This window comes from Crocodylus siamensis, chromosome 15 (genome assembly GCF_052110815.1).
Source record: "Crocodylus siamensis isolate JL-2025a chromosome 15, ASM5211081v1, whole genome shotgun sequence".
Classification (NCBI taxonomy): Eukaryota; Metazoa; Chordata; order Crocodylia; family Crocodylidae; genus Crocodylus; species Crocodylus siamensis.
In genome coordinates, this window is record NC_143409.1 from 16,206,421 (window position 1) to 16,224,637 (window position 18,217).

At 45.4% G+C, this 18,217-nt stretch overlaps 1 protein-coding gene across 9 annotated transcripts in view; it reads left to right on the top strand.

The window, feature by feature from the left end:
• The window catches only part of IL16 (interleukin 16), an 88,151-nt gene that overhangs the window by 22,142 nt on the left and 47,792 nt on the right, over nucleotides 1-18,217 (top strand). For 7 of the 9 annotated variants that reach the window (XR_016439274.1, XM_090028497.1, XM_090028495.1 and 4 more), the window contains 4 exons: nucleotides 2,222-2,631; nucleotides 13,403-13,539; nucleotides 14,159-14,291; nucleotides 15,880-16,026. Coding sequence is in view for 8 of the 9 variants with exons in the window: in XM_090028497.1 (XP_089884623.1) it covers nucleotides 2,266-2,631; nucleotides 13,403-13,539; nucleotides 14,159-14,291; nucleotides 15,880-16,026 (783 nt within the window). In the remaining variant the exon portion in view is untranslated. Of the gene's footprint in view, nucleotides 1-2,221; nucleotides 2,632-13,402; nucleotides 13,545-14,158; nucleotides 14,292-15,879; nucleotides 16,027-18,217 lie in introns of those variants that run through there. The other 2 variants (XM_090028503.1, XM_090028502.1) reach the window with 2 other exon arrangements.

Sequence of the window (18,217 nt, forward strand, 5' to 3'; positions counted from 1 at the left end):
GCCTGAAGAACCACAAAGCCTAGAAAACCTCATCTCCTTACCAGCTGAGTTGCCAGGAAGCCTAGAGTCTAGGAGCCTGGATTGCCAAGGAGTCAAGGAGGCAGGCAGGTGACTTGACAGGAAACCTGTCTGGTTTCGTTTCACTTACAGCCTTACAGAACATTTTGAATGTGATGGGTCAGCATTTTTAACAGAAAAATGTTCTGTTAGAAAATTTCTAATCAGCTCAAGTGCTCAGTGTGTAAGTATTTGGAGATCCTTTCAGATAAAAGGCGCTATGGAGCAGAAAGCTTGATAACAAATATTGTCCTGGAAATTTGTGAGAGTATTACCTACCAAAATGTCTCACCCTCTTCAAGACATCGTACATATTAAGATGCTTCTCACCAGTGGAAAAGAGGACCTCTGCTTCTCCTAAGAAGTCTGTGTGTTGTTCTTCTTTTACAAAGTCAAATGAACCTCAATGTACACCGCACTTGTATTCCTCCAGCTTTTTTCCTGTCATTTAGCACTCTCGGTCAGGTACTTTACTGCACATTTTGTTCCTTTTTCTCCTTGGCATTTCATTTGAGTTTGATGAGTATTTGCACAGGGGATGGAACATAGTCCTGTGACACTAAGGTGATGGGGTAGATTTTGTTTAGGCCTGAATTTTCAGATGGCTGGACTTCCTTTTCTGGCTGCACCTTATACCTGCAAATTTGTACATGTTTCGAGTTGTCAGCAGAAAGCCTATTGCCTTGACTGCAAACAAGAATTGGGTAGTTCTCTGTGTAACTAGTAATCACGTGATCAATCAGTCTAATTTATCTATTATATCTATTATATGTGTCAAACATATCTCTAAAAATGTTTCAGTTCTACATGTTTTGCTATTTAATGCATAATATTTCCTACAGTATTCTTGGCTCATGCATTAAGAGGAACAGACCCCAAAAGGAGATAATGCAATGAAAAAAAATACTATCAATCACATAATCTTTTATTAAAATGGAATTTCTATTCTTTTCAAATTTGTTTTTACTTGAGGTATAAAATAGGCTAAGATCATATGGAAAAATGGAAATTTCAAGCATTGTCAATTCAGGAGGATCAAAACATTTCAGACTGATAATGTCAAATCCTTTAGCTTTGAAAGGTAAAACATTAATAAAGAATATTAAATATATGCTGTTAATTATATCAAATGAATAGTTCAATATCACATCAATTTGTACTGTGCAAAAATGAAATGAAAAGTTAAGACAATTCCTTTCAAAGTTCTCTGATCAAAAGGTTTCCAAAACTGACACGTTCCTGCTAAATATTTCAATTTCAGTGAAACTGCATTTTCCAACAGAAAACTGTTCCAGTGAACATTTTTTCCACCAGCTCTACCTTATTATTCTAACAGGCCTATTCCTCTATTCAATAATCATTTTTATAAAGCCCTACACCTTTTATGTTACATTTTTAACCCAGGGTATTTCTTCTGTGTTTTATTTTGATTCCCCATGCATACACTGAAACAAATCATTTCTTTAATAGGCTGTTTTTGCCCTGGTACAGTGGAGCTATATTCTTTTATGAGGTTCAATCCTTAATCAGGCATTCATAGCTAAAGTGCTGTAATAGAGCTCTCTCTAATGCAGGGTCTTTTAAGTGAAGTTCATGCTGCAAAGGTATGATTTTAACACCAGCCTGTCATTCCTACCTTACTCATGGCCAAGATCTACTTTTGCTAAACCACTTGCAAATCAGATGCGTCAGGGAAAGAATTTAACCTCAATAATTTAATTAATCCTGTCTGAATGACAGTAGTTTCAGGAATCAGACTTCAAGAGGAATTTCTGTCTCTGAATAGCGTTAGAATAATGATCTTGTGTATCTGCTTTCCAATTTGGGAATCCAGCATGCAAATTCAGCAGAAGCCAGGAAGAAGCAACTCAATAGAAGGGCCCAAAATATTTCTTAAAAGCACTCCATTGTGCTGGGAGTGCCTGGGAAGAGAATGAAAAGGTGAATGAAAGGAGAATTTACTACAGCACCGCACAGAAATGGAATGAGCCAGTCATGAGATAGCATGTGGTTGTTAGCGGACTGAAAGGCTCTGTTGACTCTGTTTGTTCATCATGACTCTTCCGTGCTGTAGATTATTAGTGTGTGTGTGTGGCGGTGGTGGCGGTGCGGGGGGAAACTGGGGGCTTATTATAGCTCACTTTTCATATTTCCTTTCCTGAAGGATATTTTAGCTGCTGAAGACCAGAAGAAGTTAGTGAAACTGTCATGCCGCATAAATGGGAGCACGAGAGGAAAAAAGGCAGCGTCAACAGCTCCCTGAAGATGGATCGAAAGAGCAATGCTGGGAGCAGGAAAGCAAAAAGGTTACGTTCACTTTCAAGATCCCTCATCCTTTGCAACTCCAAGAACAGTGATGATGGGTCCAGCCCTGATGAGAAATGCCCTGATCCCTTTGAGATGTCGACCAGCTGGGGTCAAGAGGGAATTGGCATTTACTCTAGACCCCAACTGCTGTGCGGATCAGACATGGATGGCAACATGCCTGAGCCTCTGGCACTCTCAGATGTGGTCCAATGCAAGGCTGCTGTGAGCAAGAACTGCAAGAACATGAGAAAACAGTTATTCATCAAGGTAGGCAGTGCGAGGACTATCGTTTATTTTCTGTTTCAAAGTTTTCATGGATAGATTTGCTAATGTTTCTCAGGAGACACAGGGCTGCAGTCAGATTTGCAGGGTCTGTGAGCCAGCGGCATTCCAGCGCTGTATAAACAGCACAAAAATATGTTACACTCTGCCTCTCCCCACTTGCCTCTCTCTGCCTGCTGATGACTGATGGTCCATTGAAGTCAGAGGAATGCTAGGCCGTATCTGGTGCAGCAGCACAGCAGGTGCACCCTACCTGGAATGCAGCAGCTCAGCTGTCATAGTACAAAGCTGGCATTGTAGTACAGATGAGTTTTAAGCAGGGATCTTGTGAGATCTCATAAGCAAAGCAAGACTAAACTGGGTGCATCTATAGAGGGATAACCCAGCTGCCTGTCTGTACTCCTAGATGCGCCACCTTCTTGAGAGAGATGAAAGTGACACCTGGTCAGTAAAAATCTGATGTTATTTTTATCAAGAGAAAATGTTTAGACTCCAGTGCTCTGGCCATTTGTCAATCTGAGTAATTACACTTTCAATGCTTGCAGTAAATTTCTTCCACAATTTCAGTAGCTCAAATATTGATCTACATGTGGGCATGGATTCTTCTGTCTGAAATCGTCCTTCCGTTAGTTTTTTTCATACCTTCCTCAGAGATGGGAGCAAACCAGAATTCCACATCTCAGCACCCACTAACCTGACGGGTTCCCTATGCAGTTCCAGATTTACTCCTTGTAGTTTGAGTCTCTTCCTAATGATCACAGCTTGCAGGCTAGAGAGCCACAAGGAGAATATGGTGAATAAAAACCATTTCAGCCTCAAAATGCAGCCACAATATAAGGACATGAACCAGAGAGTCTCCTGCATTCTGATACAAGGTAAAATAAGGGCTGAAAGACAGCCAGTCCCAAAAGATGCACTGGAGCTCTGTCAAACCACATCACTTCTCCCACGGAGAAACCACCATGGTGTGCAAGTGGGGGGAGGTTGGCCTCTTGGGCTGCCAGTACATTCTTTGCTGTCTTCCCTTCCCGGTCACAGTCCTTTCCTCTTGTCAGGTAGTGTAAGATCCCTTGCTCATAGGCTCGCAGAATGCCCCGATTTCCCATACCTATCACATTGGCAACCCACATATTCCTTGTCAGCATCTTACCAAAGACATTTCAGACAGGACAGAGCAGTCTAGTTAGCTAGTGCATCTGAAGACCAGTAACACTAACATTTTTCTGGAGCTCCAGTAGGAATATCATCATCCTCAGGAGGTCATTTTTAATCTTCTGTATATACCTCAGAATGACGACTCAGTCTGGTCTTCATCTGTCCTTTCATAGGAGAGTTGTTGGCATTCCTTGCCTTGGTATTCCTCTTTTTCACCTCGCTGAGGCTGTATGATAGTATAGGAAGGAATTTGTACATCCTCTCTATGTGACACAGGTTTGACACATCAAACTCCGTTGTGCAACATGCATCAGGGAGCTCAAGGCAACAATTAGAAGAAAGGAGTCAATGATTGTCTCCCAGTCCCAGAACATAGGACTCCCTTTTCAACTCCATGGTTAGTTGCAGAAATTCTCTAGTTAATGTGTGTGGATTAAATCAGAGGGACAGTCTTCTCACCAAGAGACACTTTGTTCACTGCCAAACTTGCGACGGTAGGGGTGCATGATTATATTAGGAAACTCCATTAGTCTATTACTTTTCTGACCATGACATAAAGCAACACCAATGAGAAATGAACAGGATTTAGGTGGGAGGTAGTATCGGATCATTCCCATGCCAACATGCGTACTATTATAAAATAAGTCATAGGGAGAGTGTTATCCTTTTTTCATAAACGTGACTACTAGACAAATTCACAACTTTCCCCCTACCCGCTGTGAGGATTCGTACCATTGAAACTGGTCGGCTGAGGTTCATATTCAGCCAGACACCTGTATCTTACATCACTGATGAACAGAAAGAAGCCTGCAGGCTGCACGTTAAACCCTTGGGGGGTGGATGCATCCTGCAGGCTGTCACTTGACCAGCCCCGATCTAGATGCTCCTGGGTTGCAGTAGCGGTTTCTGTAGTTAGCCTCAGCCTGTGTTCTAAGATGTCTCTGAGACAAATTGTGCTACAATGATATGCCTCCATACACATATGAAATGTTTCTATTGGAAAGCTGGAAAATGAAAAGTGGTTCATTTGGAACAGGGTAAATGAAAATGCTTCCATATTCCCTATATTGCTAAAATAAATCTTTGTATTTTTTTTTTTTAACCACATAGCTGGGAAGAGGAGTTTAGTGATATCTGGAGCACTCTGGATTGTATTCAAGAGGCAAGGGATTCACCTCAGTCCTCAGACTGGTGGTAGCTGAGGGTATCTTCAGTGTTTTCTTGCGGTGCTGCCAGGTTGGAGGAGCTGGGGAGATGGGCTGTTGTGACCTCTCACACGCTCAATTCCTCCTTCTATGCACGGTGGAATTAAACAATTTAGGAAGGAAATCCTAGTGGGTGGTTTGTGACCATTCAGCACTACTAATACGTAAAGTGCAGTGGCTCAAGGGACAGTGACCTGGCCTCGAGAAATCAACAAAGGAAAGGAAATGATGGGGGGGGGAAAGAGGGCTGAGGTAGAACAAGAGGAACAAGGACATTTCAGAATGGCCTCTTGGCAGCGATACAGTGGCTTATTATATTCAGTACAAACAACAACTAGACCAACGGAATAGTGAACTTATGATTTAAAGGAACATTGTCGAGTTGAACACTGGAAACTAATAGTATAGCAGAGACCAGTCACGAAGGGAAGAAGGACTTCTGACCCAATATGGATTTTTCTGTCTCTAGCATAAGGGGTTTACCATTGACCCCAACATTTACATTTACTAAGTCAAAGATTTTTAATACCAAAGCCCAACAAAAACTTTTCTATTTATTTTTTATTCCAATGGAATATTTTTTTTTTAACCAAACATTGCCTTGGAGCATTCAGGACGCAACAGTGCAGCATTGTGCAAATGCTTGAGAACCTGAAAGTGAAACTGAAGAGCGAGCAGGAAGCTGACTGGCCTAGTGTTACTGTCCCTGTGATGAGAAAGTCTATATACATGCATCAGCATAATCAACCGGTAATCCTGATTTAAAATTTCATACAAATTTCAGAAGCAAATATGGTAAAAGTAAGGGGATGTTTTATTTTCTTAACTATTTCTCTTGGAATTCATAACATTCAGGAAAACAACAAGGATTCAAAGGCAATGTTATGCCAGTTGCCTCAGCATGCATGCATTAGAACAGTAGCCTCAACCTTTTGGCTTCATGGGCAAAACGAGTGGTGCAGGGCTGGTCTGCAGGCCAGGTCGGACCCTGCACACCAGGATCATGCCCCAGGGCCCTGCACTGCCCCCATCCCACTGGGTTCAGGCTCCAGGGTCCTGCACCATCTCCTCCCGGAGCCATCTCTTACCCAGTCCTGTATACAGGGATCAGGCTCCAGGGCCCTGCACCACCTCTACCCACCCTGTGTGCTGGGATCGCTTCCTGTCTTGTGCACCTGATCTATTGTGCAAGGCCAGGGCCCATGGTGCTCCCAAAGGATGTGTAGGGAACCCTATGAGCTGGATGACACTGCGCCAGAAGCCAAATCTGGCGTGCAGGCCAGAGGTTGATCGCCCCTGCAACAGAAATTCTCTTATTCCAAGAACACATAATAGGTAATCTTAGGTCCATGCAATGTATTAATTTACGTGTGGCACTTGAGACTCATGCTTATACAGCCTCTCATTATACCCTGCCCAAATGTAGCTGTTATATGTTCTAGATGTATCTCTCAACTTATTTGTCGGCTGCTTTACCATCACCGCTGGCTGATTCTCTTGGTTTTTATGCAGTTTCCAGATACCTCTGCTCACATGAAGGCCTCTCTCATATTGTGCAGAGGCTGGGAAAGGAGGAGACATGAGGCAGAACATACTGAGAAGATGAATAGTGCCATTTTTTCAGGGAAAGGAGAGAAGGAAAAATGGAGAAGCTCATAAGGGGGAAAGAAAGAAGGAATGGGGGAAATGTAGGATCATGAGGAGAGGGAAAAGAGAACAGAAGATGGGAAAATGGGAAACTTGAGACTAGACACTCTGAAAATGAAAGTGAGTGGAGGGGGAGAAAGAGCTAGGCAGGAGCAATGAGGGAGCCAGGCAAAAGAAATGGAGGGGTGTCATGGCTGAACTGCCGAAGCACCATCTCCTGGAAAATTTTTAGACTCTCACCATCTGGTTGGTGCTTTATGAAAGCAATATGCAAGAACAACATGTGTCCTCATTCTCACCTCCACTAGAAATATCAAACCAAGGAAGTAAACAACTTACCCCGAGGGAGACGGTCACTCGGAAAGAATGCCCCGCTCTGACTCCTCTCCTTTCACTTGTAGCTTCCTTACTGTCTTATGCATTCGAGACGAGGTTGTTGGGTAAATACAACATCTCCGTCTTGGCCTTAATGATCCTGATCAATCCTGCAGTAAATGTAAGTGGCCCGGCAGGGAAAAAACAGAAAGTGTGACCAGGGCTTGATGCACAGACCCAAAGGTAATGGTGGGCAATAGAGCCTATACGGCAGGGCTGTTAGGAAAGACAAAACCAATTGTGCGGAGGAGTAGACAGGACCCTGGAACATTGTCTTTTAGCTGGCACGTGCCTCTGGAAACTGAAGAACTTGACAGCCATAGTCCTCTAGCTTTGAGCTGTCTCACAGCTCTGCCTTATGAACTGCATCTGCTCTTCCACCCACCACCCAGCATCATATCATTATAGGGAACAGCAGGCAACACCCAAACCCTGTAAAAATACAAGTGATGACAGGAAAACTGGAGGCGTCCAGGATCAGGGATTATACTCCGTGACAGGTTTTCTTTACGATTACCCCATATTCCACAGGCTGGAGATGCAGGTTTGCCAGTGGATCATAGGTCCCTGCACGGCTCCAGAGCCATACTGACACTTCCACAGGGCCCCACCTACAAAAGGAAAAACAAGTCATTTTCTCTTCATCAGCATCATGCATTTTTATTAATTTCCCGTTCAAAAGAGAAGGAGTATTTGGCCCATTTGTGACAGGACAATTGCCATAGCAGCAGACTGTAATGTCTCAAACACAAGACTATGGCAAGCCTGCAGGATCAAGCAAAAACTGGGAGGGAGACTGTGTTCATCCAGACAGCTATTTATTCCTTCCCTTTTCCCATTAAGTCTCTCTCTCTCCATTTTTTGTTCTTCCTCCTTCCTTCCTGATCATGAAATCAGAGGCGTGTTATCCCTCCAGCAAGCTGGAACATGTTGAGATGCAGGGTGTCATATGAAGTAAGTATGTGCTGCAACAGGTGGGACATAGGACACAGGTTTCCAGCAATAAATGAATAAATAAAAAACATTGCTCAGGCTAGCTGAGGGATAGAAGAATGTATTTATACTGCTTGCTCTATTTAAACACCTGTGTGTCCATCAACAAGACACAGACTTGCTTTTCTGTGGGAACTCGAACCCCCTGCCACCTGCTGCATTATCCAATTACTTCACTTACCTGTGCTCTCCTAATTCCACCACCAGGAAAAAAGAAGAAAAAAATTGGAGACAAGCTGGTAGAGAGGGTTGGAGTAGCCCTTTCCAATGGCACCGTGCCACTAGCCCATGAATTTTTCACAGGTACCAGCCACTGTCTTTATTAATTGCAAAGGGAATTTGCAGGCAGCTGCTGAGAAAATAAATGACATTCTCCCTAAATGTTTTTAAAAGGCCAGATCCTCAGCTGGTCTGTGTCAAAATCAATGGAGGTCTGCTGATTTACACCCACAAAGATCCTGTCAGAGCTGCCACAGCAGGAAATATTTCTCAAAGAAAATTCAAACAGGCTATGTCCTTTAAATACGTGACTGAGAAACCACAGCTTTTTTTAATATGCAGCAGGCTAGAGAAGCCTAATATTTGAGCTCACTATTGTACTGTTGTTTTTGGGGGGTTTTAAAACAGTCAGTCAGGTTAGTGTCATCTGCTTAGTTAACGGATTCAGAGACCTTACTTGAACTACCCTTATGCAGCAATGTACTTAATTTCAGACAATCTAACTACTGTGAGTAATGTTAGAGGCGCACAAAAGTTTTTCAGTTTTCCACTGATGCCATGGTTACACTTGCTTCAAAACAACATCTGGAACGAGATGTTTCTAGATGGGACTTTCAGCGAGAACTGTCTAATGAGACCATGACGGAAAAGGCAATCTTGTAAATGGCAAAGATAAAAACATATTTGGATATTGTGAGTTTGGCAAGAGGAGAACGGACAAAAGTTGGTATACAGTTGCAAACTCCATTTCCAAAATGAAATACACATAGGAATAACTGGATCTCAGATGTGCACAGATGCATTCAGCAAGGTCTTGAGATATACCTGTGATCTAAGTCTTTCTTTCAAACTGAGATGTGTTGCAGAAATGCAGCTCTTTCTGACATTGGTCTACTTTCATGTCCAGGGTCAATAAAATTTGAACAGATGCAAAATCAGGCATCACCAGCTTTATTAAGCTGTGTGCTGCAAGACGATCTACAAGTGAAACAGTTTTATTCATTGGCAGCAAGCGTGCATGAAACGTATATTCCAGTAATGACTAGGTCTGCATGACCTAGAAGGAACCCACCTGCCCACCCAGTGAACCTGCCAACTTCATTTTAACAAGCACTTTATGTTTGCCAGACCTGGAGCCACATCACCTAATAAAAACAAGATACATTAAAGAAAAGGACAAAACAACTCACTCCTCTGTTCTTGGAAGCACCATCAGCATTTTTACTTACAAAATAATAAATGTGACAGGAAGTCAAAGACATTAAGGAACAAAGCCCCCTCCCCTCACCCCCCAAATGTTGGCGAACGGTGCACTAGTTAGTCCAGTGTTTTTTGTTTTTTTTAAGATCAGCTTTCATTAATTTTATGTCATGTTGCAATAACTTGGATGTAACTATACTGAGCTATATCCAGTACTCAAAAAGTGCAGAGGCTGACAGCACATGTATATTTAACCAAAAGTCCCTCCAGCCCCATATTTTTTTCTGTAATTCACATGCATTCATTTCCAAATGTGACTGACAGGCAGAGCTTAGCTGAAATGTAACCAAGCCTGGTAAAGTGCAAAAGGACTTCAAGAAAAATTATAACTGCTCCCTCAACCTTTTTTAATAAAGTCCAGAGGAGACTGTCACAGGATTAGGGAGATGACCTGTGACTGATAGGGAGTTAAAGAGCTGCCAATCACCAGAGGCAGCTCAGGTGCGGGTTGCCGCAGCAACCAGATAGGTCAGGTGACCGGAAGGGGGCAGGGCCGGGCCCTTTATAACAGCTCAGGCCTGGGCCCAGTAGTAGTACCCTTCTGACTGCTGCAGGAGCAAGCGCTCTGTGGCAGAGCTGAGCAGCCTGGGTTGGGGGTTGCAGCCTTACCTTGCAGACCGGCTGCGATGATGCTGGGGATGAGAGCACCATAAAGGGAGGTATGGTTGCGAGCCCTAGCGGGGGTTGGAGTTTATGTTATGAGCAGGAGGCTCCGTGTTTATGTTGAAGCCAGGTGGCTTGCGTTTCGGTTACAGTTACACCGGAGGACCGGGTGAGGCTGTAGGGGAGTGAGGAGGCCTCAGGGGGGCTCCCCAGCAGCTTGGGGTTCCCGGTGCCCAGTAGGGGCACAGTGCCAGCAGGGCACTACTGTTTGTGCTGGCGAGGTGCGGTGTTGCGCTGGAGAGGCGCGGTGTGCGGGGTTGCGGACCCCAGCCTAGGAGGGTGATGTCTGCCTAGTGGGGCAAGGGACCCAGGGACAGATCAAGGGGCCAGGCACGGCTGCGGCCACCTGAGCCCCAAGCGCGAGGAGCGCAGTAGAGGCCCGGAGGGAGGGCAACGACTGCGGGGGGGGCGCGGCGTGGGTCCCAGAGAGGGCATGGCCCCAGAAGGGGCTGAGTGCAGGGCTGTGAGAGACCCCAGGAGTGAGAAGGGGCACCGAGGAGCCCTGAGAACACACAAAGGGCTGGGACCTAGTATCATGGCCCTAGTGAGAGTATTCCAGCACCATCGGTGAGGCTTGGGCTGCGGTGCAGGGGAGGTACATGAGCCGCAGACAGCGCCCCCTGCCATCGGGGCACGTACAAATGGGCAGCTTCCCGCTAAGTTTCATCATTCATTACTTATAAACAAGATCAAGTCGTGGCAGGCGAGAATATGTGGGTGGTGGACCCATTGCAGGCGTCTGGAGTTGCACGCGTGGAGAGACTCCAAAAATGAGACTCCTGTCACAGAGACCTACCTTCCATTTCAGCATTCCTGCTATTAACTGATTGTGGCCAGAAAAATACCCAGATCAGGCCTCATTAGTATCATTTGCCACTTACATTACAGTAGTACCTGGGATTTCCAGTTAGGCTGGTGCTCCCATTGTGCTAGTCATTAGACAAAGTGAGACGTAGTCCCTGACCCAAAGCATGCACAATCTTCAGTGCTAATCTTGCAAATAAAACCAGGTAGCTCAATACCTGCACTTGTGTGGAGCCCCATTAAATCAATGAAAACTGACATGATTCTCTTACAGGACTGGGGTGTAAGACTTGTAGATACACCAGGCAATTTTGCATGGACAAATGCAGGTGTCAGAGAGCCTAATGGGTGTGCTTGTGCAGGGGTGTTTATGCATCATCGTGCCTAGGAACAGAGTGGAACCTGAGGGGGATAAAAGTTTGTCCCACCAGAAGAAAAAATAAACCCTCTTTGTATCTAGGATTCCCAGCCTGCAGGCCCTTACTCATGTGATAAATGCTGCTCATGTGAGTAGTTCCCTTTGCTCTGAATGGACAGTTCATAGAAGACAGGCTTATTTGGACATATCTACTCCTTCATGCTAGGGAGTGCTGCCTGCCACCCTCACTTGGTGTGCTATGAAGTAATGTATCTGCCTCAGTGTGACACTGGATGTGTGCCCATAAGCTCATCACATACCAACCCCAGCACTACGGCATTTATGTGACTCCCATTTTGATGACTATCACTAAGAATAGGCATAAGAACAGTGCACTTCATGGAGGCATTCTCTAGACTGGGCCCCTGCTTGTGTAGACATGCCTTTTACATAATTATGAATACGGCATTAAAAAAAAAACAGTTTATGTACTGCTTTGAACCGCATCGCTTTGCTTGCTTCTCTGCTTTAGCTGTCCCAGCCTCTATCACTCCCAGCTGCACAGGCTTTCCCTGTCTGTGGGGAGTTGGCCAACTGGCAGGAGGAATCTGCTGCTATTTTTTAATATTTGTTTTACTACAGTCATTCTGGGGAATTAGTGCCTGAACCTCACTGGACCCACCTGTGCCAAAATCTATATCAGTTAAACAGAGGGTAAAACATAGCTCTGCTGTAATTCCACTGATTTCAAGTATAAGGTTTAAGTTTCCTGGGAGGTTTAACTTGACTGAAAAAATAAATGTATATGCTCCAAGACGAATAGTTGAGAACAAATAAATTAGATGAAAACAGACCTTTGTCTGTATTTCAAACAGATGACTTGTGAATTGGAAGCACCCCAGCATGCAGAAATAATTACCAAAATCCAGACCCTCATCCGCGACTGGCTTAAACATAACCAAACATAACATAACCTCATCTGTCTTAAACATAACCAAACCTATCCAGTTGGTCAGCCAGTTGTCAGGCATTGTAAAGGTCCATCCTTTGCCTACTGAATGTCAGTGGAAGCCCTTTGGTGGGCACTGAATTACGTTGTTGCTAAACCAAAAGATCACATTAGCTGTGGGTGGTCTCAAGATGGGGGCAAGTTGTGTTCTTTGACATGAACTCTCAACTAAAAAGGTAACGGAAAGTACTATATGGTCATCTCTGTTGCTGTTAAATTCTTTTGTTACTGTCAATCAGATTTTATGTAATTACTATGCAAGAAGCAAGGATTTCTTAGGGTGACATCTTTTATTGGAACAGTTTATATTTTATTGTCTAACTTAATCCCAACTACCTAGTTGGTCCAAGTAATCCTTGTCTCTTGCATAATTTCTGGACTATCACAGCTACAGTATTACTCTTACACTACAAGTGATTATTACCCATTTATGCCAAAAACCTATATCAACCCTGATCCTTGGCATTTGGTGAGAAACTGAGTACTGGCTGTTGTAGGGGGAAGACTGTATAACTTTATGCTCCCTCATTTCTTGGCGAACAATTGTTCACTTGAGGAACAACTTGGCCCATAAGTTAGAGCAGCCTCAAGACCTCCAGTTTCACACCAAAGGCTGAGGTTTCAGGTGTGGGTTTCTTGCACGGCACTTTGATTTGCCCCTCTGACCTTGTCCTTCTACTTTCCTGGAATGTATTATTTTCCTTTCCCTCTTTCCTCCTTATATTATCATGGACAAAATTAATCTATCCTGATTATTGTCAAAATCTATCAACCGCTTTCTAGACCCCCATGGACATATGCATAGCATTATAACATCCCCCCTTGCAATCAGAAGCCATTGCAATCTAATGAAGAACAACTGTATGAGATCTCATTCATAAAGGCAATTCTTCATCCACAGCTAAGCTGCAATTTGGTCCTGTTTTTTTGTGCTAAAAATCAACTGGCTCTAGTAGGAAGAAGAAAATGTAGGCACTTTTTATAAAAGTCTAACTACATGTGACTAACACTCTCCGCACATTTAGGCTCGCATACTAAAGCCTTGATATCTTTGTCTTCCTGAACCAGGACAGCTGCATCTGCAGACTTTGCATAGCTACAGGAAGTGAGGGCTTGGGGATCCACGTCTCCAGAAGTCCAAATTGCACCTCTCCTGGGAAAGCCTTCACTGTCAGCCAAGTGCTTGCTGGAGGCGCTGCCCACAGGTGCGGTACGTGCTTGGTTATTCTGGGTCCATTTGACTTGGTGGGTTTTTCAGGATACATTTTTCTAACTTTAGCTGCACTTTAGATCTTACTTTCAAAGGAAACCAACGATGTTGAGAAAACATCTTGTATCCAGCTGCCGAAATGGGAAAAGATATTAGAAATAAGAGCTGGGGCTGTGCACACTCTTCTCAATGGCAAGAGCAAACCAAGATTAAAAGGATGATAGCTGGCACATAACATAGGGGTTTATGTTATCCTTTATCTAGTGCCCTTAAAAAATGCCAGGAAGAAGTGACACCACCTCACAGGAGCACTGGAGAGCTTTGTGGACCACGGTTCCCTTACAGCCTATTCAGCATATTGTTCTCTATAGTACTGCATAGCAGTGATGTTACTTTTTTGGGCACCAAGAAGTTTCTATAGTCAAACCATCAAAGGAGCTCTGCCTTCAGCCAGCCCTGATCAGCAAGTTCAAGGTGTCAGGAGAAAGAAAGGATTTAATTTCGTTTTTCAGTGGGTGAGACATCAGAAAGTTTCCCAATTATGCCATTTTGTTCCTAGGTCTATAAAATCATGTGTCTATGCCTGGGTGTATTTTCTTTTCTTTTTCTCTAAGGGATGGTCGTCTAAGTCCAGGGGATGAACTCTTATCACTAAATGGACAGTCACTTAAAGACCTTTCCTGCAAAGAGGCTGAATCTCTCATTCAGTCAGCAACAGGCTTGGTGACCTTAGTGATTGCCAATAAGGTAAGCCTGAAGGCTGTGGGCCACCTCAAAATACCATGGCATTTTAACAGCATTTACTTGAGAGACTAGGGTAATGTGTGCACCAGACTTCTGGAAAACCTTGTTTTTGCTCTTCATGACAAACCCCCAAACCTCACGTGGGGAGATTCTGCATGGCGTTCCAGGAAAAAACCAGAGGCCATGAGAAGGCAGCGTTCTTGGCAATGTTGGCTGGGGCTCCCAAAACAAGCACTCCCTTCACAAGCAATTGTGCATTTGCCATTTGCAAACTAAAGGAATGCAGAGCTGGATAGCAGCAGGGAGAGGTTTTCCCAAAGGTGAGGCCAAGTCTTGAGGCAGCGCCAACCATATACAGGATCCTGTATAAAGGGGGTTGCTACACTGTTGAGGATGTGGTCTATGGGCAGCCTGCCCTATCAGATGGGGTTGGGGGACCTCCATACCATGGGTGTGCCCTGTATGGCAAGCCCCCCCTGTGAAGAGTGCCTTGCTGTGAGGGACATGCTGTGTGTAATTTATCCTTTTGTGGCCCCTGAGCAACTGGTGACCTGACGGCCCTATTGCCACCCCTATATTTAGCTTCTGAATAAAGGGAAGATCCATCAAGGGCTGGGTCTGAGGCTTCAAAAAGGCCCAAGAACTCATGGTATCCATGGATCTCTAGCTGGGAATCCCACTTCTAGACTTTTCTGGAGTCTGCTGTGAGGACTAGGTAGAATTAGTAAGGCTGGTAACCCTCTTCACAAGTCCTTTTTATTTTGGGAGGCCTGGACTGGATCCAGACCTCCTGGAGCTTTAATCTGCCCCAAGCACACATCTGGATGGTCCTAGTGCAGCCAATTGCTGCATTCCACATAATGTGCCATGTGGTCAAGGCATGCACCCAAGGAGGCCAGAGGAAGTATTACCTTGTCCCCATGTGCATCCATTTAAATGAAACCCCTCGACCTGTAGAGAGGTCCAGAGGAAACAGTTGGCCAGGCCAGGATTCTCTGGTTAAAAGTAAACAGCATGTTGGCAACACTTCCATGAAGACAGCAGATAAAACACTGGCCACAGGCTGTCTTCTCCAGACATGGAGGCACCAGGCCCACAGCAAGCTGCATGGGGCTGCTTCCTTGCTGATCCCACCCCTGCAGGAAGCCGCTTTGAAGTCAGCTGGGTTCACACATGGGTTCACTGAAGGACTGAGGCTTAACTGTTCACAAATGAAGCCCTTTCCCACTTTTTATCCAGAGACCTGAAAGCTCATATGGGTGCTGCAGGTTTAATCCCAGGTTGCGAAATAAGAGGTCCTGGAAGGAGGGTGCATCAGTTAAGTGCTTGTCTCTCACCCTGGTGCTTGAATTTTTCCCCACCATTTGTTCCCCTTTAAAAATCCAAAAGGGCTGGCATTTTATCAGGCAAACGATATGCAGATTAATTTTTGTAATGTAGCAGCTTCTAACAGACACAGTGAGACTTGGCTCTACTGTGCAGTTCCTCACTGCACATTTAAAACATTTTAAAGGATTTTTAAAAAAATAATGATCTGAGTGCCTTCATGAAAGGAAATTTTAAGATTTCTGTTCTGTTTCTTACACCGAAGAATTTACTGAGGGAAGCAGACCAGCAAGAACAAGTATTTTTTTGTGACTTAGCAATGGCACCACCTGCTGCTGAAGAGGAAAATTACCACTCATTTACTCAGTGTGATAGGACTTCTCCCAACTCTACTAAAATTAGACTTCAAGAAGTAAGTTGCTCCTTTTTTTGTCTGTCTCTTATAACATCTCCTGACACTTGTACAGTTCAGCAAGATTCCCCCGAGAAAGACCCTTTTATGCAGAAACAAAACTTTTATGGTCTCTTACAAAACTATCATAGCCAGTTCTTTCTCCAGTGATTTGACTTAAAGAGAAAAGACAGGTTTTTTTCCATGCTATTAGCCTACCATTTTATATCATGCATGCTCCCCAACAGCTATAATTTCTTGTGGACTGAGCTGAGGTTCACTGCATCCAGTGAACTACCATCAATCGTGTTTTCTGGGTCTATAGGTACAAAGAACCTTTAGTTTCATAGTTTCTAGGGTTGGAAGGGACCTGAGCAGATCATCTAGTCCGACCCCCTGCCATGGCAGGAAAGAGTACTGGGGTCAAACGACCCCAGCAAGGTGTTCATCTAACCTCCTCTTAAAGACCCCCAGGGTAGGAGCCTGCACCACTTCTCTTGGAAGCTGGTTCCAGACCCGAGCCGCCCTGACAGTGAAGTAGCGCCTCCTGATGTCTAAACTAAACCTTCCCTCTGCCAGCTTGTGACCGTTATTCCTGGTCACTCCTGGCGGTGCTCGGGGAAACAGTGACTTCCCCAATGCCTGCTGGTCCCCCCTGACTAGTTTATAACAGGCCACAAGATCCCCCCTCAGCCTTCTCTTGTGGAGACTGAACAGGTTCAGGTCCCGCAGCCTGTCCTCATAGGGCCTGCCCTGCTGCCCCCTGATCATACGAGTGGCCTCCTCTGGACCCTCTCCATGTTGTCCACATCCCTCCTGAAGTGCCGCGCCCAGAACTGGATGCAGTACTCCAGCTGCGGCCTGACCAGTGCCGCATAGAGGGGGAGGATCACCTCTCTGGATCTGCTCGAGATGCATCTGTGGATGCATGACAAGGTGCGGTTGGCCTTCCTGACTGCCTCCCCACACTGCCGGCCCATGTTCATCTTGGAGTCAATGATGACCCCCAGATCCCTTTCCACCTCCGTGCTGACAAGAGGGGAGTTCCCTAACCTGTAGGTATGGTGCTGGTTGTTCCTCCCGAGGTGCATCACCTTGCACTTGTCTGTGTTGAAACCCATCCTGTTCTCGTCCGCCCACCCTTGTAACCTGTCGAGGTCTGATTGTAGCCTGTTGCATCCTTCCAGTGTACCCACGCCCCCCCACATCTTAGTGTCATCAGCAGATTTGAACAGGGTGCTTTTTACCCCCTCGTCCAAATCGCTGATGAAGATGTTGAACAGTGCGGGCCCGAGGACCGAGCCCTGCAGAACCCCACTGCCCACGTCCTTCCAGGCTGAGAAGGACCCATCCACTACCACCCTCTGGGTGCGGCCCTCCAGCCAGTTGGCGACCCATTTGACTGTGTGGGTGTCTACACCACAGCCCCACAGTTTCTTAATGAGAACGGGGTGAGAGACAGTGTCAAAAGCCTTCCGGAAGTCCAGGAAGACTATATCCACTGCTACCCCTGCGTCTAACGATCTGGTGATCTGATTGTAAAAGGCCACCAGGTTGGTCTGACAGGACCTGCCACTGATGAACCCATGTTGGTTGCCCCTAAGCATGCAGTCCCCTGCTGGCCCCTCCTGGATGTGTGCCAGCATAATTTTCTCGAACAGCTTGCCTAGGATTGAGGTGAGACTAACCGGCCTATAGTTTCCCGGGTCCTCCTTCCTGACTTTTTTGAAGATGAGGACCACGTTGGCCCTCTTCCAGTCCTCCGGTACCTCACCAGAGCACCACGAGTGCTCGTAAAGCCGTGCCAGGGGACTTGCAATGACCTCGGCCAGTTCCTTTAGAACTCGAGGGTGGAGATCATGCGGGCCGGCTGACTTGAATATGTCCAACCCCTCCAGAAGCTCCCTAACTAAATCCTCGCTAACCCGTGGCCCAGGTGTGCCTCCCCCGGGGCCCGAGGGGGGCCCAGCAGGGAGGTGGCTGTTCTGGTCCCTACTTAGGAAGACGGAGGCAAAGAAATCATTAAACATGTTAGCTTTGCCGTCTGGTGTGACGACCAAGTTTCCCATGGCGTCCTGCAAGGGCCCCACATTACCCGGGACCTTCTTTTTACCCCTTACGCATTTAAAAAAAGACTTCTTATTGTCCTTAATCTGGGAAGCTAGTCCCAGTTCCATCTCTGCCTTGGCCTTCCTAACTGCCCCCCTACATC